Source organism: Pogona vitticeps, chromosome 14 (assembly GCF_051106095.1).
Source record: "Pogona vitticeps strain Pit_001003342236 chromosome 14, PviZW2.1, whole genome shotgun sequence".
NCBI classification, from domain to species: domain Eukaryota; kingdom Metazoa; phylum Chordata; class Lepidosauria; order Squamata; family Agamidae; genus Pogona; species Pogona vitticeps.
Genome location: NC_135796.1, coordinates 18,747,831 through 18,772,265, shown reverse-complemented (window position 1 = coordinate 18,772,265; position 24,435 = coordinate 18,747,831). Strand labels below are relative to the sequence as shown.

General features: G+C 47.7%; 1 protein-coding gene across 2 annotated transcripts in view; it reads left to right on the top strand.

Moving 5' to 3' along the window:
- Positions 1 to 1,057: 1,057 nt before the first annotated feature.
- The window catches only part of HECTD4 (HECT domain E3 ubiquitin protein ligase 4), a 61,212-nt gene continuing 37,834 nt past the window's right edge, over positions 1,058 to 24,435 (top strand). Inside the window, exons 1-12 of one of the 2 annotated variants that reach the window (XR_013539249.1) lie at positions 1,058 to 1,879; positions 15,544 to 16,061; positions 17,766 to 17,855; positions 18,090 to 18,220; positions 18,622 to 18,730; positions 19,395 to 19,533; positions 19,873 to 20,043; positions 20,925 to 21,117; positions 21,490 to 21,648; positions 21,907 to 22,020; positions 22,981 to 23,121; positions 23,512 to 23,744. Coding sequence is in view for 1 of the 2 variants with exons in the window: in XM_078381822.1 (XP_078237948.1) it covers positions 1,112 to 1,879; positions 15,544 to 16,061; positions 17,766 to 17,855; positions 18,090 to 18,220; positions 18,622 to 18,730; positions 19,395 to 19,533; positions 19,873 to 20,043; positions 20,925 to 21,117; positions 21,490 to 21,648; positions 21,907 to 22,020; positions 22,981 to 23,121; positions 23,512 to 23,744 (2,766 nt within the window). In the remaining variant the exon portion in view is untranslated. The remainder of the gene's footprint in view (positions 1,880 to 15,543; positions 16,062 to 17,765; positions 17,856 to 18,089; positions 18,221 to 18,621; positions 18,731 to 19,394; positions 19,534 to 19,872; positions 20,044 to 20,924; positions 21,118 to 21,489; positions 21,649 to 21,906; positions 22,021 to 22,980; positions 23,122 to 23,511; positions 23,745 to 24,435) is intronic. The other variant, XM_078381822.1, reaches the window with a different exon arrangement.

The window sequence follows — 24,435 nt, the reverse complement described above, 5'->3', positions numbered from 1 at the left end:
TGTAGAACTTGCTTGTCAATAATGGAAAGATTCGGGATGCAGCAAGAGTTTTAAAGACCGTAGTTTTATCTTCCCTTGTTATAAATATAAAATATATTTCTGTTTCGGAGTACAAGATGCTTCACTAGCTTCAACCATGCACCATAGGAAAGCTGGAGGAGGCCTCGTCCATTTAGATTTCCAATTTTAAAGTTTTAGGGTTGAGAGAGATCTTGATGGGGTGTGTGTGAAGAAACAAATTTCTAGGCGCCATGGTGTGTGAAATAAGGACCAAAAGAAAACCTCTGAGGGAGAGGAAAACTGACATAGAAGGGAAGAGGGAGTCCCTTTGAGGGGGGGAGAAAAAGCATTATTATTATTAATGTGACAGCGGAAAGAATGAGGGTGTGTGGGAGAGCTAAATCTGTTTTATTCGTTTTGAGGGGAATGGTTTGTGAGGCAACGAAATCCTGAAGTCTTCACCTGTATATATTTATTGTATTTTGTAACACACACACACAACCGCATCCTATTCACTCATATTCATCATCATTCCTATTAATTAGTGAACACGGGGCGACCCTGAGAAAGTCTGATTTTGTTTTGAGGGGAAACCGCCTGTGAGGTAACACACACAAAAAATCCTGAGGTGTTCAAAGAAGAGACCAGTGTATGTTTTTATTGACGTTCCCTTTTGTCCCACACAGCCTAAAGTCACTCCTTTTAATCATGGTTCCTATTAATTAGTCACCACAGGCGGCCATCCCCCACCCACCCCCAAAGGCGACCCCAACCGCCTCCGAGCTTTCCAGCGAGGCGAGAGCCACCTCTTGAGGGCCATTAAAAAGAAGCCCCGCCCACCGCGCCCCATATTGGGAGGTGGGCGGAGCCCCCTCCCGTCCTGGGCGGGGCCATCCCTCCACCCCAATCCGGTCGCCAAGGCCGGACCTCTCTCCGCCTGGACTTGCCCCCCCGCCCGCTCGTCACGAGCTCGGCCACGCCCCCTCCCCTGGACGGCCAGTACAGTAGCCCGCTTGGGCGCGCGCGCCAAGGTGCGCGCGACAGAGGAAGGGAGCGGAGGTTTGGTGCGAGAGAGAGAGAGAGAGAGATATACAGGGTTCGGCGGGCGCGCATGCGCGCTGGTCCCCCCCCGCCGCTGCTCGGCCGCCTCTTGCCTTCGGCGTCGGTTCCCTCCCCCTCCCCCTCCCCCCCCCCCGCCAACACTCGCTGCTGTTTCCAACATGGCGTCGCGCTGTCACCTGTGTCGGTAGAGGGAGGCGGCGGCGGCGGGCGCCTGACAGAGCCGAAAGGGGCGCCTCCCTCCCTCCCTCCGTCCTTCTCCCTCACACACCGCAGCCCCACCCTGGTCGGCTGCCCTCCTTCCCTGACGGAGGAGCCCCTGACGGAGGAGGGACGCCGCCCCCCCCCCATTCGCCTCACAGACACACACACACCCGTTTCGGGTCCTTCTCCCCGCCATGGTGGGGGGCTGAGGTCCCTCAGCGCTTTGCCTCCCGCCGCCACCCCCTCAGGAGGAGGAGGAAGAGGAACCGCCGCCGCCTCAGCATCCCGGTCTCCCCCTCAGGGGCCGTCCAGCCGCCTCACAGCCTCAGCGAGACCCCCCCCAAAAAAAACCACAATCCACCCCTGGGGGGTGGGGGTTGTTTGCCCTTCCTCTTCCTCCTCCTCCTCTTCCTCCCCCATGGGGTCCCCGGCCGGCGCCTCGGGCTCGTCGTCGGTGGCAGCGGCGGCGGCGGCGGCGGCGGCCGACTCGGCTCAATGGCTGTCGGTGAAGGAGGAGACCATCTTCCTCCACGACGGGCTGATCCGGGTCACCGACTTGGCCGAGCTGCCCAGCGAGATCCTCGGCGTGCCCGAGCCCGGAGACACCGAGCTGGAGGTGAGGAAGGCAAGAGAGGGTGGGGGGGGGATGATGATGATGATGATGATGATGATTCGGGGGGGCTGGGAGGGAGGAGGAGGAGGAAGGGAGACCTTGGCCTTCCTCCTCCTCCTCCTCTTCATCCTGGTGAGGGAGGCTGTAACAATAGGATTGGGGGTGGGAAGGATATTGGGACCCCCCTCATCATCCTCATCCTCTTTCCCCCCTCCCCAAGCTTAGGTCTGGGTTGGGGACCACGACCTGTCCATCCTCCTCCTGCCTCACCCCCCACTCCACCACACACCCCACATTGAGGTTGGGTTGGGGGTCCAGGACCTGTCCATCATCCTCATCTTCTTGCCCCCACCCCACTCAACAGCTTAGGTTTGGTTTGGGGGTCTAGGACCTGTTCATCATCTTCATCTCAGCAAATCAGCCCTTAACAATGAGATACTGGACTTGTGTGGGTTTTTTTTTTTTTTTTTTTTGAGAAATCTGCCCTTCGTCATCATTGTTATGATCATCAGCATCACCCATGCCATCAGCCCTGCCCCCACTTCTCCCAAAATGTACATATTTTGTTTTTTTAAATTGGAGTTAGGAACCTGCTCTGGCCACCTGCCTGTAAATTGGTCTTTAACAATAAGATGGGAGGGGAGAGAAAAAAACTGGCCTTCCTCTGGCCAGCATCATTGTCATCCTTCCCACCATCATCTGCCACACTCCCCCCCCCCACAATGAGGTTATCCTAAGAAAGAAGCAAGGGCTTCTATTATCTGGGAGCTTAACGTCTAATCATAAAATGGGGGAGGGGAGGTGGTCATCATCATGATCAAGCGTGATCATCATCATGCAGTTTGTCCAGCTTTTCGTCCTTCCTCCAGTTCTGGGAATTGCTCTTTAACAATAGAAACCTGCCTTCTACTGTCAGCATCACACTGAATGAGTCCTTAGCTATATTATTTCGGCCAAGGTGAGCAGGACAGGAAGGAGCCAGGAGTTTCTGAAGGGCTACTGAATGTTCAGCACTGGCCAAGTGGGTTGGATGATGCTGACCCACCTGTTCCTTAACTTTTCCCCATTATTCCCATTTGTATTTGTGTATCTCTCTCTCTCTTTTTTCCCCTTCCTGCTGCCCTTCCAGCAGCATCAACATAAGGGTGCTGTTTCTAATCAACAGCTTGTCCAGATCTTTCCATGTTGTTGAAGACTAATTTGATGTTTTTCCTCTCTCCTGCTTCTTTGGTTATCCTGGGGCTCTCTTGTGGATTTGTGGTGGGGGATTAAAAGATATCAATAAGTTTGCTCTGGAATTTCACCTAAGCAATACATCACATCAGGGCTTAAGGGAACAAATTAGGTGTCAAGAGTTGGGAGAATGGGAAAGGGGAGGAAAATAAGGGGTAGCTTCTCAAAGCTGAGCTGTTGTGAAGAAGATGTCTGCAAATTATATAGACCTGACATCAAGACTTTGAGGGAAAAGATGTAAACATTGGGAAAACAGAGGAACAAGGAATGACAGGCCGCTCAGATGTGAGGCATTGGAAAGACGAGATGGGGGCAAAAAAAGACTGTGAAGAGGATGCTAAATTGCAAGGAGCTGAAGAAGGGAGAAGAGAAGGTGATGGGTTAAGAGGGAGAGCTGAAAAGAGCAGGAATGGAAGATGAGGAGGCAGTGAGATAAACATGATGGGGGAAGGGAAGGGTCAAAAGGAGGAAGATGTGGAGGGCAGAAGGTTACAGGGGCCGTGGGGGGGTGAGCAAAATGGGGAGGCTGCATTTGAACTTGGGGCATGCTTGAGGCAAAAGGTTTAGGGAGCAAAAGCAGTGAGGAAGGTGCGGTCTGTGGGGGGAGCTTAAAAGGATAATGATGGAGGGTGTATTATAAAATGCTTGGACATAACAAATGAAAGACCGCAGGCTGTGCAGCTCAGGTGATGGATAATGTTGGTATGGAGATAAGAGAGGAGTCCCTGATTTTCCAAGAAATCCTAATTGGGCGGGGGGGGTGGAGAGAAGAGGAGAGGTGGAACATCAAGACATGCACACACCCTGGCAGGTGTGTCAGTACCCAAATTTCTCGAAATGGTGGTGCAAAGGTGATTCAGCAGTAGGGAGGAAGGGGGTGGGGAAGACAGGATGATGGAGCTTTGGCTACTTCCCTGGTTCTGAAACTAGCAAAGGGCAAAACATCCCTGTATTCCTCCTTCAGAGAAAGAGAGAAACCTTCTAAAATCGTTCTGACCGAGGTCTTGTTCATACCTTGAAATGTGTCAGCAGTGTATTTGGGTGCTGGGCCTTTGGACATGATTGTTGAAAAAACCCAGGAGAGAGAGAGAGAGCTTTGATTCTCCTCCACCTTTGTCTCCCCTTCTTCCCCTGCAAATGTGGGCAGTTGAGGTGCAGATGGAGAGCGTCGAAGCCCTGTGCTTGCCTATGGGTTGTTTGGGGGAAAAACAGGTTCTTGGGCAGCGCTGCTGTCAGTCATTCCTGCTGGCATCTTCCAGTGCCTGCATTGCCTTCTCCCGCACCTCCCTCTCTCTCTCTCTCTCCACCCTCTCCCCCTCCCCTCCTAGCACTCTGGCTCTTAGTGACACAAGTTCTTTGTCAGAAGCTGCGTGGCGTGAACCAGATGGGGATGGTTGAGCAACCCCAGCGCCGAATGCTTAGGCCCTCTTACCGGCATTTATTTAGAGGACTTGGCAAAATGGGGTCCTGTTTGTGGCCGGAAAGTGGGTGATCGGAAGGCCAGTTCCCTGTTTGTGCCTTTAAGGTGGAAGAAGAACTTGATGTTTTGCAATATATCAGTATATCTGTCTGGGGAATGGTGTGAGTGTTACAGGCTGGTTGTTACTGGAAGAAATGCTAACAGCAATGCAAGACCCAGCTTTTGTGATGAGCATCTGCTGTTTCCGAGAGAGCGAAGAATGTCAATGATTCAATAGTCTTGTGGTCCAGAGTTTGTTGGTTTTTTTAAAATCCCTTTTGTTTCCTTCCCAGTATGCTTTGTATACAGAAATGGAGTTCAGTCCATTAAACTCTGCATGGTCAATGGTTCAAATCTGGTAGCTGTGGCTCCTGGGCATTTGTCGGTCAAGGAACATGTCATACTTCTAAGAGGTGTTTTATTAATTCTGCTGGTGTACAGGCCCTAAATGATGTAAAACTTGCTAAAGGACCAAAATCGAAACATGGGATTTTGGTGTTATTGCAAAGCATCTGTCACTGGCAGATCTGTCAGTCTTACACAGCATAGTAGCCAAACGTGAGTCTAGTCAACATGTCATCTCTCTTCTTTGGGAGGAAAAAGCCCCGTGGATACCTGTGTAGCTACTTGAAAAGAGGTTTTGTTAGTTGATTTGGATTCTGCTGTGGTTTCATTGCTTCAAAACCAGTTAATCTACCAGATGTTTGTAATTCTGTCTGGTATGGACTTCGTTTGTAATGCTTGTACCATTTAGAGTTTTACTTTTATAATTTCTATGCTATAGATCAGTCGTTTATCAACTTTTGGCTCTTCTGAGGTTTTGCACTTCATTTCCCAGAAAACCCCGTTAGCCTGGGTAATAAGAGTCTTGGATTCTGGGAGTTGAAGTCTAAAACATTTTGAGAGCCCAGGTTGATCCAGAGCACAAGAGTTTAGCAACTCACACTTTGTCATCTCAATCCCATGATTTATTCTGGTGGAAGGATCTCTACATAGATCATCCGGCCTTCTAGACCTTTCCTGTGCCTTGTAAGAAGTAAACACATGATCGTGCATGTATAGGTCTGTTCTGAGGTTAATAGGCTAGCCATAAAAGTTCGATATGTATCTTCAAATGTGCATGGCTTTCTGAATTAGGGTGCATAATTGTTTTCTATATTTCCATTTTAGGAGGCAGAAGAACCATTTTGTTCCAATAGTAAATATCTGCTTATTTCATTGTATGCAGCTGTCTGTTCAAGCGGTACATGAGTACAACATAATTCTGACCCTTTCTAAATTGAACAGACATAAAATCCAAGTCACTTTAAAACATGTTAAGTATGTATATGTTGCACACTGTGATTGTGTGGGTAGGTAGGATTGATAGCAGTTGGGAAGCTCCCAAGCCCATTCAGAAATCTGGAGTTCTTTGGAGCAGTTATTTTGCTATTAAAAGAAGTGTAACCAGGAACTTAAAAGACTTGGCTGGCTCTGGAACATATGTTGTTCATGAACATATAGGAAGTGCTATATATTGCTGGGTGTGGGAAAAAGACGCAGTCTTGGGAACATGCATTCAATCACATAAAAGTATAGATTTTTATTTAAAAAACGGTGTCCTTGCCCCAAAACCGTTGTTGTATCAAGGGGCCGCCGTTCCTCCCTCCCTCCCTATCCTTTACCCTCTACAAGAACTACAGCTCAGACTTCATGGCACACAGTGGTTATCGTGAACCATGGAAGGAGGAGGGACTTCACACCTGAAGGAACACACAAGCCAGCAGGACAGAGGTCAGGAACACTTTGCTCGCTCTGCACCCGAGGCGCACAGAGTTCATTTTGGAACACAAGTTGGCCGAGGCTTCAGAGGCGTAGAATTCCTGAGATGAGTGGAAACGGAGGGGCTGGTGGCTCTGCCTTGAGTCACCTTCACCCCTGTTTCTTCTGTAACACTGTGGTGCAACAGGTCACAAGGTGGTTCTTGTAGGCCTTGTGTCTTAAGCTGAACCAACGAAGCTGCTACCCATATTTCAAGCTATCCAGAGGCAGAACCACTCAGGTAGTCTGTGAATGTGTTTACGGTGTACACTCCCTACTAATCTTGTACCCATCATTAGGCTTTAGATTTTAGTTTGAAATCGAGATTCCTGCATTGAGCAGGTCTTGGGCCCTTTCCAACTACTTCCAATAATTCTGTGATTCTGTGCTTTGTGTGACTGTTCTTATTGGCCACCCCATCTTCTTCCTTTACTGCACGTTTTGCTGTTCTATGCATGATTACCCCAGCCCGCCAGGGCTGTGCAGTGTGGCAAGGACTTGGGAACCGCTGCTTTTGTTTGGAGAGGTCAGGATTAATGGGAGTTCTTTGTAAACATGCCCTAATAACTTAGACGCAATGATGATTTCAGTGGAAAAATGATGAGGTTGAGAAAGCTGTTCAAGTTAAGAGTTGGAAGCGGGGGAAGAGCTCATTCAGACATTTAAAATAAAGACGCCTGCACATATGGTGGCAGAGATGAACACTCCAAACACTGGCAAAGAGAAAGTGGGTGCAGCGTCATCTCGTTGTCCTGCTGTGGTGATAGGAAGAGCTATGGTAGTCTTCTGCTACTAGCCTCCATCTGGCTGTGAATTTCCAATACAGAAAAAGAACCAGGGGACTGTATTATGAAATCGGAATTTTTTTTTAATGGCATGAAATAGAGCAGAAATTAGCATGTATCACATAAGAAGTATAGCATAGATGAAGAAGTAAGACAGTTACAAGCAGCAATATCATTGGGAACGGAGCCGTCTGATGAAACTGACTGAAGTTCACAAAAGCTGGTGCCAAATAATCAGTCTTTTAAGATGTCATGATGTAGGTTTTTTTTTTTTAAAGGCAGCATCTCCTATGCCAACAGGGCGCTGTTCTGGATGCAAAATCTACAAGGAGTTCCTGGTGATAAGACTGCTGTGTTGCAGCCCCACCAGAAAAAAAAAAGACCCCCATAAAACAGTGCTGTTATATTCTCTCTGATGGACTCCAAACAACTCTTCCTTTCTTATTTCATACATCATGTAGTTTGTATCGCCTTCCAAAGGAAACAAAACCGCCTATACCTTGATTTAACCCTGCACCCATATGGACCTTGTTTGGCCTGAAGATCAGCCTCAGAGGCCGATTCTCAGGCCTCCTGGTAAAGCGAGCCCACCTTTGCTCCGCAGGTGTAGATTTCCCCCCCTAGGAAGCAGCCATAGGCCTCCTCTTCTTTTTCAGGGGTTTTTGAAAAGTTTATATATATATATATATATAGTGAGAAAGCCAACAAGCCTGCCTTGCCTGTATGGGGTCCCAGACTCAACCTAGATAATGTCAAGTACGGAGAAGAAAGATTCCTGCCCCAAATTGTGGAAAGCCATTGTCCGTCGGGGTGGAGGGAACTGTGCTAGATGGGCCAGTGATCCCAATCGGTAGAAAGTGGTTTCCGAAGCTCCCTCGCTGAAGCCAAGCAGTGGTGGCGGCTTCCTGTTATTTGGTACCTTGAGGCGCAGCCTGTGGAAGCATTACATGCTCCTTTACAGGCAACCTCTGTGGAATTGGGTTTCTTTTATTTATTTTATGATTCACCTTGGCTGCCATGCAAAAAGACGTAATGATTTTTTCATTGGCCTTACAGCATCTTCCTTTCTGGGTGGCAGCCTGTCACCCCACCAATTATTTCATTAGCCTCTAATTGATGGGTGGCTGTGTGTCCATGTAATCGCAAAACAGCCTGTGCGCACACGGGTTGCAGGCACAGACAGGAATGATGGGCTTAGGCAAGACAGGAAGGAGTATTTCCATTGGAAACAAAAGTGAAGAGGAGAAAGACCTTGCGGAAAGTATAGAACTGAATGCTGAGTTTTTAAAAACATTCTGGCAAATATTTTAAATACTGTAGTCTGACGTTAAAACAAAACATGTTACTGTATCTTCTCTCTAGACCATTCATCCAGTGCTGAACCAATAGGCACAAGACCTGGGTTCACATCCTCACTCATAGAACCCTTGAGTCTTTTTGAGGAGAAAGGTGGGGTAAAAATAAATAAATGCATTTATAAAGCTCTTGGCATGACCTGGGGTCCATCACATTCTCTGAACCCGGCCTGTCTCATAGGGGGTAGGGGTGGGGATAAAATAGAAACTGAGGGAAGAAACTCGTGTGTTGCCTTGAGCTAACTGAAGGGAAAGTCAGATACAGTATAAATGTAGCATATAAATAAAAATATCATAAATAAACTGAGGGAAAGTTTGAACCCGGGTTCCTCAGACCAGCCCATGTTCAACTTAATACCTGCTTTCCATTGCATTGCATGACTCTAGTAGGGTAATCAATAACTTGCATTCAGGCTTTGATCTGGACCCACACAGCAAGGACTGTGTCCACCCAGAAAATAACTGAGTTTATGATTCTTGAAGAAAAAGGTTCCCATGCCAAGACAAATCACTTTCAAAAGGGAGCAGAGTTGCAAAACATATATTTGTTTATGGCATGGGGCAGGATAGGATCACTCTAGAGTGCAAAAGCCAGTATTCCTCATAGAACATGTGAACCTTTGGGCGCATCCGGGACAGCCCTTTAAATATTGGTCCAAAGGATTCGATCCTTTGTATTCATATCATTGTCCTTTTTTAGCATGTGCCCTGCTCAGCTGCCCATTTGTGTCCTGTAGATTAACTCCAATGTATTCACAGATCCGGGTCTCTTCTCTTTACTGCTCGTCCTGGGATTTTGCCAGAGCTCCAGAGAAAACTCTCTCTTTTTTGGCACATGAAGGGCATACAGGGTAGCTTAAATCTCTGGTCAGATCTTCCACTTGCAAACCTCCAAATGAGTGAGAGAGGTGAAAGTAAGACTCCTCCACTGAACAATAGAAAGGAGTCAGGAAGGCAGGTTTTGCGTGTTTTTGTGTGTGTGTGTGTGTGTGAGTGTTCATTGTTATCTTGTTATTTCACTTAACTGTTAGCACATTATCTATTGGTGAGTCTTTGGCCCCATCAAATGAATGGAGGATGAAATAAAAAGGGAAAGAACGGCTCACTCTGTACAGGCTAAGAGAGTGTCTATATTTTCAAGTGCCAGTATTCTTTCGAGCGATCTAAGGATGAATATATGCAATCTCATTATTGCTCTGGTTGCACTTCTTACTTCCTAGGGCCTGTTCTAAAAATACACCTCTTAGTAAATTGCTGTTTCTTTCCAAGTTAGGCTAAGAACATAAATTACCTTCCATGTATTTTTTTTTAAATACCATCTCAAGTATGTCTCAAGTACGTTCTGTGCAAGTGTGACTTAATGTTTGGATTTCCGATCTGCTGTCTTGGAATCTTCTGTTGGAGTTTTTGAAAACGTTGGTTAGTACGGACGCTGTCTCTGCATTGACAAACCAATCTGCTAGTGTTTCAGGGCAACAGACTTCCATACTTCAAGACTGCTCCACGTGGACGTTGGGGATGTGCTCATTGCAGTTGGATTTTGGAGCCCATGAGGGCCATCGTTATGGCTCTTTTCATTAAGAAAACCCCGAGGAATCCCAGGGTCTCCCGTCCCCAAGCCCCCCACCCCCACCATAGCAGTAGATCTGTTTTGAAAGTGTTGAGTGAGCTTTGCCTAGGTCTCCTTCAAAATAAAGAGCTTTGTAATGTATCCATAAAGAAAATTCTGAAGTGACATTCTAAAATATGACGTGGTGTATCGTGGAATAGTGGACATAACCATTCATATGAATTGCTGAGATCAAAGTAGGTTATTAAGCAACAGTTGAGTCATATTGATCCGGAAGATAGTTTTAAACTTTTCTAGCCTGGCAGCCTTCAGCTTCATGCCTGTCTGGCCTCAGTAGCTTTAACGCCTGGAGTCTGACAGTGTTTAAACAGACGGGTGACTAGTCACTGTTTTACTGACAGGCAAGTGAAAGAAGCTCATTTACCTGATACATCTCGAAGAGGCTATGGTGTGGTGGTCTTTAAACCTTCTCTAAATTAGACAAATATCAGTAAGACATTCCACAGAACTAGGCCCAGGGCTAGTAAGTTCCTATTTCTTGTGAATTTTAGTGTAAGAGGTGTTAAGGAAGAGTTCCCAAGAAAGATTTCTGTTGTAGATGTTAGCATATAACGTCCATGAGTGAAGACGGTCCTTCAAATACCTTGATCCACAAGAGGTTAAATTCCTGGGATATTAAAATGAATGACCTAAATCTAGCTTGGGAGTCCAAACCCAAGTATAGACCATTAGATCATTTGCTGACTGGTGAATCAATGACTCAAATCCCATTGATTCAATGGACCTATTCTAGAACTACCTATTGAGTTCAGGTCAATGAGTCCAATAGAAGACGGCTGCCAAAACAGGTGCCTTGCCTAACACATGGGCTGAAATCCGGTCATAGGCGGCAACCGGCATCGCACCAGTGGAACTCACAGAGAGGTTGACTCGCCAAATTCCCACTGATTCAGCGGGCCTGCTCAGATTGTGACTTCTGGATTTCAGCCGTGTAACTTGTCAATAGACATCAAGACTACCTGTATTCAGTGGTGAGGGGGAGCCTGTAATGTCTGTGGAACAACATCTTCAGTGACCTCAGGATATTTGGAGACACACTTGCACGGACAGCGGTTTGCAAGCTGATGGGTTGAGTACTCTTGGAGAAATAGTTGGCTTGGGGCTCCAGCGATGGCAAAGTCAGAGGCAGGCTTTTAGCTGAAGCCAAAGACTCTTTGAGGAAACAGGATCTCCAGCCCAAGAAGAGAAAGTCAGCACTCTGGATCCTCAAGAGAGGTGCCCATAGTTTTCCTGAATCCTGGGTGTCGCAAATGGATGTGTGGGCTCCTGGGGTCACTTTTCCTTAATTTTTCACCTGATATACACAACATAGGTCTAACGTACCTCTTCGTTTTGATGCAGTCAAAAAGTACAGTGTTTTTACACTTCACCTCTGTGAAGAAAAAAAAATCCTTTCAGTTCTTAAAAAGTTCCTTCCCTTCCCTTCCTTTCCCTTCCCACCCACCCCCCAATGCTATCCCCTTTCTTTTGTGGCAAAGTGGGTCAGTGAAACTTTCTTTTTTTTCTTCTTGAGCCTAAAGCATTTTATCATGCTATGTACAATATGCGCCGCTAATTGGGCTGTGTTGCTGTCATGGGGGAATCATTTTTGCTACGGCCCAGTGATAGCAGAGTGGGAGCAACTCCTGCTTTGTTCACCGTCGTGTGAGCAAAAACGCTGCTTATTTAGGGCACTGTTTGAACCTGAGCTTTAAAAGGTGCTTCACCATAGCTTTAATTAAAACGTGGCATGAAATGAATACTTAGTGATTTTGCAAACTCGTTTCCCCAAAAGACTATAGTAATTTTGGGGGGGGGGGGGGGAATCAGGAAAAGGATGTGTGGTATTTTTTAATGTCCAGAAGTTCAAGATACTTGGTATTATTTTTGCTTGATGAAGAACCCTGTGTCATTCAAAAGCTGACACACCCCGATAGAATTTGAGTTTGTAATTCTTGGCCACTCCTTTGTGGGTGTTTACTGCTCAGCATTTGGTGTTCTCACGTATGTTGCTTTTCTGTAACGCTAGGACTTTGTCTGGTTTGGGCGGGCTAAGTGGTGAGATGAAAGCTGTTAGTTCAGTGACAAGCCTTCCTTTTATTCGTCGTGTATCTCCGTTCTGCTTTTCCTGTGCTTGAAGTGGCTCAGAATAGGTATTGCTAAAAGTTTATAAAGCAGGAGTTTAAATAATGAAAATTTTGTGCCCAGACAGCTTCGGCAGCAGCAATTGTCACCTCACTACAAATCTCCGTTGCCTTCTTCTCACAAAGAGTGATGCTCACGTTGTTTACGATTTCTCAGTTCTTTGTTTGCACAGTAGCTTGAAACAGAGTCAGTGAATGTAGTAAAGAGTTGTAATTTAATAAGGAACTTGCAGGAATACATCATGATTTTGTCCAGTCAAAGCCATTCTTTCTGTCAGTAGAGCTGGATCTACAGGCAAAGAGCTGATAAAAAGGCAGTTCTACCTTGCCTGGCTTCTTACCAGACACGTAGGGCCAGAGACTAGTTGTGTTCCCCTTCTGACAAACTTCCAGTCCTCTCTCTGTGCGTGCGTGTGTGACTCTTGCTTGCCCCAGTGTGAATGTATGTCTGCATGTGGACATAACTATATTTGTCTCCATTTGCTCCTGGGTCTGCCTGTGTCTGTTGTGTTTTACCAACCACTGTGGGTACCACCTGTGTAAGTTTTTGTGCCGTGCTACTCAACGCGTGATGGCTCCAAAGGTCCAGTGTAGCTCAAAACCTGCAGCCCGCCTGTCATGGAGACACACAATCCACATTCGTCCAAGGCTTATTTTCAAGCCAAGGAAACTCACATTTCTTGATCAAGCTGTTTCAGAATTTCTTGCAAGGCAGGTGTTGGAAGCTAGCCAGCCGGATGAAGAGAGGGGGCATCTTTTTCTGACATGCCATCAAAGGTCAGGAGATGGGAGGGACCTGATGAGACTAAATGTCTCTTGGAACATTTGGGAAGTGCCCCCCCGACTAATGGCGGTTAATTGCACTTTTAGTTGCCATTGGTGCCTGGCTGGTTCAGACACACATGCAGCCTCAACAGTCTTCCCTGGTGGGGCAGTGAGGAGTACCCCAGAGGACGGAGGAGTTTGTTTCTGACAGTACAGAACCCGGGTGCTTCCTCCGACGGGGAATCTTACTGACCGCTCATACAGGCCCAGCCAGGACTGTGTTGGGTGCAAGGAATCAAAGATTTAAGGGGAGACTGCTTGAATCACACAGTGAGGGGCAGGTACTGTATGTTTAGCAAGGGTCAGTGTCTGAGGGGAAGGAAGAAGCTGGTGGCGTGTGTAACTTGGCAGGAGGAGAGCAGTGAAGAAATATGGTGGAGCGGCCGCCACTCAGAGAAGGCATAGGCAGGAATCCAGAGGCGGAACAAGCTGGCTTTCTGCACCATCTGGTTTGCAGATGATTCGGTGGTCAGGCGGCTGTGCTCTTTGTGCTCTGTAAACCTTTATTGAGGTGCCAGTTTTCCAGGCGGAAGGGGAGCATAAAGGGGAGCGCTATGCCCAGGGCGGTAGCTGTAGGCAAGTAACGTTCTCACCTTCTGTGATGCCCAAGGAGACCCTTCTTCCTTTGTTTGCCTGACTCATGCGAAGGTGTCAAGAATACTAAGTGCTCCTTCTTTAATACCTGCCAGATTTCTTATCCGAAACACAGCTAACTCTTGATTGGAGCATCTAGGAATGGTGCTGCCAGCTGGCACTAAGCGGGTGCCCTGTGGTTCCAGAGGATGGATGGACCCAAGCTAGACCTTCCTCTTTTGATTCCCAGCTTAAAATACGTGGGGTCTGTTGCCATCTCGAGAATTTGTGCTGCACGTTTAGGGTGTGTCTCAGGTTTGTCTGCACATGCTTAGGAGGTGATCCGAGAGCTCGTCCGGCTAGCGATTGGTGCCCCGGGCTTGAGAGAATGAAGAAAATTCACTGGCTCACTCTGGGCGGCTCACTCTCTCCACCTGATCTACCTCACAGGGTTGTTGTCAGGATAACATTGGAGCGGAGAAGAGCTGTGTAAGCTGTCTTGAACGAATCAGAGAAAAAGCAGGACAGGAACATAACTGGGGAATGATGATGATAATTTTGTTCATGCCATGAGGTGCCGAAAGGCCATTGCCTCCGTTATGTGCAGTTAAGACAAATACTGGACATCCAACTGCCTTAGATGAGGAGCGCATCTTGGGGCAGTAGAAAAAACAATATTTAAGAATAAGAAGGTTAAACAGACCGGAAATGCTATAAATAAGCAAAAATATAACTCGGGCATTATTGGGTTTTTGTGTATGTGTGTCTGCACATCTGCAAGACACCAGAGTTGGCCGGGATGCAGAGAGCTGAAGAATTATACTTGCAGCAGTGCCCAGTTGGAAGAGTCAGGTGGTTTGAGAGGCCCTGCAGCCACTGGTCAAAAGCCATTTTTAAAGAGCCAGAACCTGAGTGAAGAGGATGGCAAAATATTGCCATCAACCTGTAGAGGGAGAAAAGGCCATTTCTAAAATTTGCCCGTCGCCACCACGAATTAGTAATACTGAAAAGTCTAATGGGTTTTTAAAAGCAATTCTGCGTTTTGGACATTGCTAAATCAATACCTGTATCGGCTGCCTGAGAGCGTACACCAGGCGACATTCGTTTGGTCAATTATCCTTGAAATCCATTCTGGATAATCTTATTTGTTGTATTTTGAGTTTTGTCCTTGAAAATGATTTTAAAATAGCCCAAAATGCCATTAAAACTGATCAGTGGAGGGAGGGAATGGTTGGTATTGTATATCTTGCAATTTCATCTGCAAACTATTTTAAAAAGAGTAATATTACCTGGATTTCTCAATCAGCCGTCGGTGATTTTGCTTTAACGGTGCCTTTGTGCAATGCCGATTTATATGCTTAATGAAAGGGCTATTCCATGGGTAAGCCACATGCTTTTACTAGCACTGAAGACCTAAGGATTTTTTGGGGGGTGGGGAGTCAGTACCTGGGCGTGGGGCACAGGACATCGTGGCTTTAGACCTGTCTCTCAATGGCTTACCTGTGGAGGCACAGTGATAACACCCATGAGCTTAGAAGGTGAAAGAAGCTTGCATGCATTTCCCATGATCATGATGCTGCTAAATCAGGAGCGAATATTTGGCAGCGCCAGTGGGGTGCAAGTGGCATACCAGGCCACGGTAGGTGGAACCAGGAGTGGGGCAAAAGTGGGGATGTACCGAACAGCAGGCCGGTACTTCCTCACTCCAAAGTCTCCACCCTCATTCATTCAGGTGTCCCCTCACACACACACGCACACACACACACACTCCTTTCACTCCTAAACTCAGCTGAGGAGCAGAAAATGACTCCTTGAGCGTGCAAAGGGACTCTGCTCAGTTTAACCTTGTCTGTGATGTCACTTCAATTTTTTTTAAACCTTTAGATCTTAACATTTGAGACCAAGAACCCGACCGAGCTGTCCGAGCGCCTGCGTTCCGTTTGCGGAAACCAGAGCAACGCCTACGCCCGGCTGCTAGAATACCGCTTGAACGCTCTGCGCGGACTCTGGAACGCCCAGCGCCAGCTTGCCTTGGAAGAGCAACACGAGCGGGAAAGCTCCGGGGATGAAGAAGCTTTGGCCTTGCTCAAGCGTCAGGGCCTGCTCCAGCAGCCCGAGCAGGCGCCGTTCACCTCGCGGATGGGACTGCTCCTGGTCTTTCCCCTCATCGAGTCCCAAAGCAGAACGGACCCTTCCCTCTGTAACATAACCGCCGAGGTGCTCTTGACTTGCCTTCGCGACTGCCAGCCCTTGAGCCTGACCAAGGAGCCGGTAGACTGTCTTAACGGGATCGAATGCTTGCTGTGCTCCTGGCTGGAAGAAACCTCCGCTTCGGGCCGACAGATCCCACACAAGCAGAAAGAAAACGCCGCAGCCGCCCTCGTGGCCTTGGCTTGTGCGAGGTAAGAGAAGAGCCGGGCGCAACAGAGGGGAATCTGGGCATGAAGAGGCTTTTTAAAAAATCCTCAGCGAAAGGTGAAGGTCGGCAGAAAACAATGTTCATCTTCTTTTAAGGCCAAGACTAGCAGCGTGTGGCTGGGACTATAGCTCCCATCAGCCACTGGCTAGGGCAAACGGGATGTGGTCTGATAAGCCTCTGCAGGGCCACGTGCTTCCCATCACATTTTGCCCTGTTTGACTTCCTTTTCCTGTTTCTCTCCATTTTGGCCGAACTGCCCGTTTTTAACCCCGTTGGCTTTTCTTTGATGAGGACTTTTTCCCCCTCCCACATCCTGCCCTGAGCCTTGTTCAGATGGTCTCCGGGGCGGTCCCTCGGGATTCTTGAAGTCTCTGATCGTGTTGTGGATAGGAAACTCAGCCTCGCCGTGAGATCTGTAGTGGATCGCACGGCATGGCAAATCAATGTCGCTCTGTTACGGACTCAGGGTCGCACTGTAATCAGTCCAGTTGCGTAGGTAGAAGCTTCATCTCCCAGCGTGATGCTGTTGACCAGTTCATTGTATTGGGCCGTCTTCTGTCTTGCTTCCACTTTTCCCTTGTAACGGTGATGCCTTCTTAGAGACCTCAAAAAGGAAACATGACGTTCAGATAGTACTAATAAAATATTTATGTGAAACGTTTGTTTTAAAATCCCCTGTTGCAGTAAGGTTATTTTAATGGTTCCAGATGCATCCCCTCAGCCTCTATCGCTGCAGAAATGACACTGGCTGCCTATTGATCTATGATAGGGAACAGATATGAGACATGGAAAACGGCGCCTCCAAAATGGCCGCCATCCTCATCTGGTCACCGTTATGGAATCTGTGCATTTCAAAGACGGTCTGCAAACTCTCCCAAGCAGGCTTTCTTTGCACAACTTTATATGGGTTTGACAGTACAGTATGTTTGTTTGCCAGCTGGTACTTCAACTCATAATGTTAATCCTTAAATAGGAAGAAGGCAAGGCAGTCTCTTTTTGCTTATGGAAACGAGCCCTTCTAGGATAATGTTGTTTTATGTCTATCTTTCTTCCCATTCTATCTTAATTATGTTTTTTTTTACCTGATGAATATGAAGAAGGAGCTGCATCCTACTAAAGCAGAGTAACAAGCTGCAGAATCCCAACAAATATCCTGGTAGAAAGAACTGAGTCACAGTTCTTTTTATTTCATGTCATCTCAAGATGTAAGGAAAGCCAGCTTCTTCTAATTAAATTTTCTACAGCTTTCCTGCCCTTGAATTGATTCTGCCTTAAGTTTTTGTTCTGCATGAGTCCAAAATTTTTTATTGAAGGGGATGTAAGAAGTGGCCATACTTGCTTTGTCTTTTCCTTGCCCAAAAATTCTGTGATGACTTTCTGACTGCCTCAGAAGGGGTTGCCATGATGGCGTGGGTCATTTTGGCAGGTCCAGGAACCCGTCTTCTGCCTTTGAGACCCTGTAGGTGGTGTGTGGATCACCTGAAAAGAAGGAAAAAAGGAGAGTGAAACCCAAAGTTACAGGATTGTAGGCTTTTTGCAACATTTTTTGTTTCTTAAAGGATAACTTCAGGTTTTTAAATATTTAGAATTTGCTGAACAGTTTTTTAAAGCGTGTTTTGTTCTTAGTCAGGAAACCACAGATTTTCCAATGGCTGACGGCTGTCCTGTGTTTCGGCTTTTTCCTCAGGGGATCACTGAAAACATTTGTTCACACAGTACATCTCCTACAGAAGCAAATAGACTTGGGATCCCTGCCTGTGGCCGATGTGTTGTACAGGTAGGTAGGACAAGGCTGAGCATCATGAGGGTCATTCCAGACCTGGCTGAGGGGTTCTGAGGCCCTAGAGTTCAACCTACCTGGTTCCCAGTATTCATACAAAGTGCCTCTGTTCTCAGAAAGCCCTCTACAGGTGAGCGGTAACGACCTGCGTGTCACCAGGTACTACTTCCAGTTCACAGAAGTTTTTTCTTGTTTCCTTTCAATGCCATCTTCTGCGTCTTCTCTGCCAAGGTTGCTGCTTTTGGAAGGGGGACCTGGGTCGCCTTCCTGTTTGCTCGGGGGCAAACACATGGTGTCCTGGGGGTTTGAAGACATGTTGCCTGCACCCGATGCCAACCCTGGCTCGAGCTCAGAGAGTAAAGGTGAGATAAGCATTGTTTTGAACAGCCAAGACTACCTGGTGATATTTTAAATCTTTGTTTATTTTTCTTTCTTTTTTTTGACCTTGCTTTGCTTTTTAAATAAACTGGGGTTGAATCTTAACAATCCTGCATAGAAAACATACTGAGCTGCCGGCAGGTGTTGCACAAACTCAGCCTAAAAGCTTTATTGCTTGGAGGGACGCCATTTCTTGGACATCGATTAGAGCCACAAGTTCTGCAGCTTTTGTGAAGGTCTCATATCCATGCAGACAAGAAGGCGCTTGGTCACAGCGATGTTGTGCTCTGGTCTACCTTATTAGAATTGTGACGATGATATAAGAAGTGTTCCCTGCGACAGGGCACCAACATGTTGCCTTCTGACCACTTCTCTTTTCTTCCAGACGCCGACCTAGGACGCTGCCTGGCAGCAGACGGGCTTTACCTTTACACGTCCAACTCAGTTGGCCGGGGAATAAGCAAATTAGGCTCTGGACTGCATGGCACCTTACGGTAAGCCGCAGTGCCGGTAAACATCCCGTTGGTTTATCCTGTCGGTTCAGTAGTCAGAAAGTCGGGGAGCAGATGATTGAGGGTGTTGTATCCAAAATAAAGGGGGTTCTCTCTGAGAGCAGGTGATTGAGAACAGGTCATGAATCTCCATGTGGGGGCTCTTGGTGGTATCTCCTGAGGCTTCATCACTATTCAGCCGAAGAACATGAGTGACTCCTGAAGATGCTACATATGACAGGGTAGCCAGAACGGTACGGCTAGGGAGTGATTCACACACGGATGTGTTTGTTTGCCCCACATCAGATCACAGTCATCTTATGGTCCTTTAAAGCCGATCTGGAATCCACATGGTTTGGCTCTTTCCTGAAGGGCTCCCGGAGGAGAGGAATTAGGAGTGTTCCCTCTTGCTGTTTTAATTAAGAATGCTTGTTGGACTGCCGGCACTAACATGTGAGACATCGATCTCGGAGATTTTCCTTTTGTGGGACGACAAGTCCTGGGATCTCCTAACCAACCTAGCGGTGCCGTCTCAGAAATCCCGGCAGCTGAAAACAGTAGCTTTTCCAAGCTCTGCTTTCTCCCTCGGTTGTGTTTGTGCGACCAGCAGATCCCTTGAGGAGGTGTTCACCCAAAGTTCCAATCCTGTACTTTTTGCCCCCTTCAGAGGCTTTGTGTACTGCCGGAACGAAGAGCTGGAATCTGGCTGGATCGCCTTCGGCAATGGCAGACTCCTGCACCGGCCGGTCTCATTTGACAACAAACCCCAGTCCCTTTTCCAGGTCATAGACCAGAATACCCTTCAGGTAAGGCAGAAACTGGGGGGGGGGGGGGAAACTGTTTTTAGGGTCCCCTGTTTTTTTTTCTTCCTTGCTGCCAAATCATTGTTGAACTTACGGTGACCATAATACGTTTTTTGAGGTCTGTGAGATGTTCAAGGCGTGGTTTACTGTTGCCACCCGTCCCATGAGTTTCCCCAGCTGACTTGAGGTTGGAACTCAAGGCTAACCCCTGTGGAAATACCCAGTATGTGGGCGGGGAGGGGGGGGAGACTTCCAGTGTCATCATTCACAACAAGAGCTGGTCTACCTCGGCTGGTTTCTTCTCCTCCCCATCCCTCTCCTTTTTTTCCGGTCGTCTCCCAGGTGTGTCAAATTCTCCAGATGCCAGCGGATCACTTTCCAGTCGGCAGCACAATGACTACGGTGCATCTTTCTTCGGATGGGACCTACTTTTATTGGATCTGGTCTCCTGCCAGCTTGAACGAGAAAACCCCGAAGGGACACTCGGTTTTCATGGATGTGTTTGAGCTCACAGTGAGTATCGGTTCCGCCGGCCCTGGGGGAGAAATGGGCTCAGGGCTGCTCCGTAAGCAAGGTGGCTGTTCTGCAGAGAGGGCTGTCCTGCAATGTCCCCCCCCCCCCCCGGGTTTGGAATAAATGCCTTCCCCTGAAGAGGCTTGCTGAGTGCCCCCACCCCTTTCGGCACAAAGCAAAAAAAAAAACATTTTTATTTACCTAAGCGTGTTGATTTGTGTTAGTCCAGTGTGCTGGTGCTTGTATTTCAAACTTCTCGGTGCTCAGGGAACCTGACTTGAAGGTTGCCGTTGTAGCACCCCTTGTGGGCATCCCGGAGACGTCTGGCTAGTAGCCCCTATTGGACTGGAGTGGGCCTTTAGCCTGATCTGGCGAGGCTTCCTTGGCGTGCTTACCTTGTCTGTTGCATTACTCGTTTTTTGCATTGTTTGCCATGCAGGACTGCTGTGGGTAATTTAGTAGGATGGAGAGCAGCATAAAACAGTGGATGAGGGAAAAGGCAGCACTAAGTTCCATTCCATTGCAGCTTCCCTTTCCGTGCCGTGAACTGACATTTATGTTTAGCAAAAGAAAATAATGGGGGGGGGGGAAGCATGCAGGACCTTTCAGGCTAAAACATTGAACTCAGTGTCAGTTGTTTCATGAGCTTCAGTCAACAATTCTGAGGATTTTCACATTCAGACCAAAAAAACAACAACAACCCTTACCCTTTCTGCACCCGGTTTAAAGCTGCACAAAGCTGGGGGTGGTCCGCCTTAGCCACCCTGTGCCTGACTTTCTTTTCGCCCTTTGCCCTTCGTTTTGGGAGTAGCTCTGGTCTGAGGTGCAAGGTGATTTCCAAAAAAGCAAAAGCCCTGGGCTCTGTTTGTTCTTCGGCCTAGGTGCAAAACGGGGTCTGTGTGGCCAGCCCTCTCCAGGAGCGCATCATTCTGATGAGGAAAGAGGGGGACTCCGCCAAGAGCATCAACGAGATGCTTCTGAGTCGGCTCTCCAGGTACAGAGCCTCTCCTTCCGCCACCTTGGCTGCCTTGACCGGCTCCACCATCTCCAACACACTGAAGGAGGACCAGGCAGGTGAGAAGGGAGGCAGTTGCCATGGTTTCCACCTTTTGTTGGCACAGAGAAGCTGCATCCGTCACACGCAGCTTTGGTCTCTCTTGCTTCCTGCTGGGGCAAAACAGTCCCGAAGTGTTCCCTGTTTCCCCTTCTCTTTCGGCCGTCCAGAAGCCGCTGGTTTCAGATTCCTTGTGAAGGGCATTGCATAACTGGGGTTTCCCCCTGCTCAAAATCTTCTCGATCGGGAAGGGGCTGGAAGTTTGGCCTTGAATGTCTCTCCCTGCCGTGCCCAGATTTCATCCCCAAATCTCGTTCTCTGCCTTTCTTGATAGTTAAAGTGTGTCTTTGCTTCTCACACTGCTTCCCTCTGGGTTTTTTTCCCCCTCGCAGCCAACACGAGCTGTGGCCTGCCACTCAAAATGTTACGGAAGACGCCGATATATACCTGTGGCACCTATTTGGTGATGTTAGTCCCACCCCCAGGTGGCTCCGGCAGCTCTGCCACGCGATCCCTGTTTGGCGGAACGAGCGGTTTGTCGTCCTTGAAAAGTAAGTTATCTCCGGGGTTAATAGAGTTCAAGCAGATTTCCATTCATACTTTCCATGCCCAGCATTTCAAATTCCGAGTATATTTTGAGAGCAAGACAGGTTTGAAGGGAGGGCATCAGGCGTTTAGGTTTATCAAGAACAGCACGGGTTTGAAAATTACTGATGGGCCTAACTGTTAAGCCCCATAGGTGCATTGCATAAAATTCTGGAAAACATGGCGAGCTTTCAGGGCATTGATTGCAGGCTCTTTGTTTAAAGTTCTGGCTTCCAGTCTGGTGTACAACATATCCGACGGGCAGTTTGTCAGCCGAGCCGATCTCATTGATGCCGCCGGGAGCTCCCTGGGACGTGGCGCGCTTGTTCCAGGTCTAGGTAAGGAGGTGGATGTGCATCTCAGGAGCAAGCTGGTAACGTTACTCATGAGTTGATTCTGAGGCCCTGGATGATTGATTTCTTCTGCCAGGAACATGCAAGATCTAAACAGATTGGAGAGAAAACTTTTTAAACAGGGTGGTTCAAATAACTTAGTTAAAAGAAGAACAGGCTGCTACAATTTCAGACATGAGGCATCTGGTAGCAAATAATTATCGTAGTGCATGGAAGTTTATATTCACCCTAAATCTTAGCTGCTTTAGAGCAGAAGTTGTGCCCTGAACAGGACGTTAATGGTGACACTGTTCAGGGTCACTTTCCTTAACTTAGGAATGGTTACAACAGTGGGAGTGCCAGATGTTCCCTTTCTGGCTTTCTTGTTGCTCGTCTCAAAATCTTCCTGTGAACGTTGTATATCATCTGCACACTCGTGCTGTGATTGGACGCAGGAGTCATCAAATTAAAGCGTGCAGACCTGCAGAAAAATCTGTGGGTTTTTTTTTCATCTTGCCCCCAAAATCAGATCAACAGTCATATAAATGGAAGCATGAGAGGTATGTTTCTTTGAAGTATCCCCACAGCTGTAAGAACTCTGGCCTTTAGCAGACTGAAGGGAGACTGTTCCTAGTATTGAGTCAGCTGCTGATAGGCTACGGAATGTATACAAACATTCCAGATGCTCAGTAAGAAGTACAAACGAAAGATGTTTACCAGGTCAATGGAGCCTGTACATGGGATGCAGCGCAGGGAAATGAGGAGGCACCATTGTCGTGGTGGCAATTATGTCTGTATGCCAGCTAGCTAAGCAGCATCCTCTGCTCTGCTTTGTTCTGTATGTGTGTGTGTGAAGAGACAAGGGTTGTTATCAACTTGGAAATGATCTGAATTTTCCTGCGTCTTCTGCTGCTTTGCGTCACAGGTCACTTTTGATCAAGGGAGCTATTGATTTGTTTTGTTTAGGTGCATGCTACGATGCCATGAATAACATGATCTGGACGTGCTCAAATGACTATATTGATCAGTGGTGCAATCCTGGAAACCAAGCCTTCCATTACGTCTGCCAGAGGCTCGGGGTCAGCCATATAATTACAGAGCCAAAAGGTGAGCACTTTGCCTGCCGTCAGTCAGTACTCTGCTGAAAGCGACGGTCGGTGAAATACGAAACGGGCGCCTTAGGTGGGGTGATACAAGTGCCTGGAAGCCATGGCGCCCTTGCGTATCTTTTCGCACAGTTTTACGAAGCGCAGAATGATTTCGCGCGCACACGCACATGACCACCTTGACTATAAAGTGTACCTTTTGCCACCTATCCTCTCTACCCCTGCTTTCTTGTAACTCGTGTCCGTCTAAAAATCCTGTATTCTTGGGGATCTTCCTCGCAAACGGGCTGCATGGCAACCAGCCACCGAGGGCACAGAATGGCGCAACCCCTCCTTACATCACATGGAGCACTTTCTGGATATTTACCTGAAGTACCCGTTTTTATTCTAGGAGATGCCATAACCACAAACGAGGTGATCAATCAGTTGCTGCACCATGTTGGGGCCATGTGTATCCATCAACTCAACCTGCTGGCGGCAAGTAACAACCTTCCCATCAGTAATTTCCTGGGCAAGCAGCACCCAATCGAAGGCCATCATCTCAGCAGCATCTGCGACATTATGGAGAAAGCCATGGTCAACGGGGACACCTGCATTATACGCTGCATCCTGGTGGTCTTCCAGGTGTGTTCTTGCATGATGGGCGTGCCGCTGGTTGCGTCTGGTTGCCGTTGCACGTGGGATCCTGATGCTTCAGGATCTGGAGGGGTCATTCTGTTTAAGCAATCTGAGTGGTATCCCCGCTAATGTGGGGGGCAAATGGCATGTGGAAATTCTGAATTTTCTCACCCTGCTTCTGATCAAAGTCAGAACGGTGGGATGATTGGGGCATTGGTGGATCTCTGTCCGTTCTGGAAAACCCTTTCATGCGATGTTTTTGATCACTGCCCGTAGGGCTGGAGAGAGGCTCCATCAGCCAGGTGATCGCTCTCAATTCCACACCTGAACCGATGCAAACATCCTCCTTTTTCATCTGGAATTGAATTGAAATCCCATTGAATTGAAATCCAAGCCTGAGCCTCTTACAGGCAGGTTACGAACACCCACTTGTCCAAATGGGCTCTGCAGCTCAAGCTTAAGTTGGCACAAAAAAAACTGGAGAAAAGGGATGAGCCTCAGTCCACTTGGCGTTTCCAACAAGAAAAGAGACCCACTGAATCCATGGGACTGATGTCAGGATTTATGTAGGCCCACCATTCAGCAGTTGATTTGGTGGCTGTGCTGCAGTTGGGGAGGCCAGCTGCATTTCGGCTGTTTTACTGTTTTTCTTCCACCTTTTTTTGTTCCCCATCTTGACCTGCAGTAATCAGAAGCA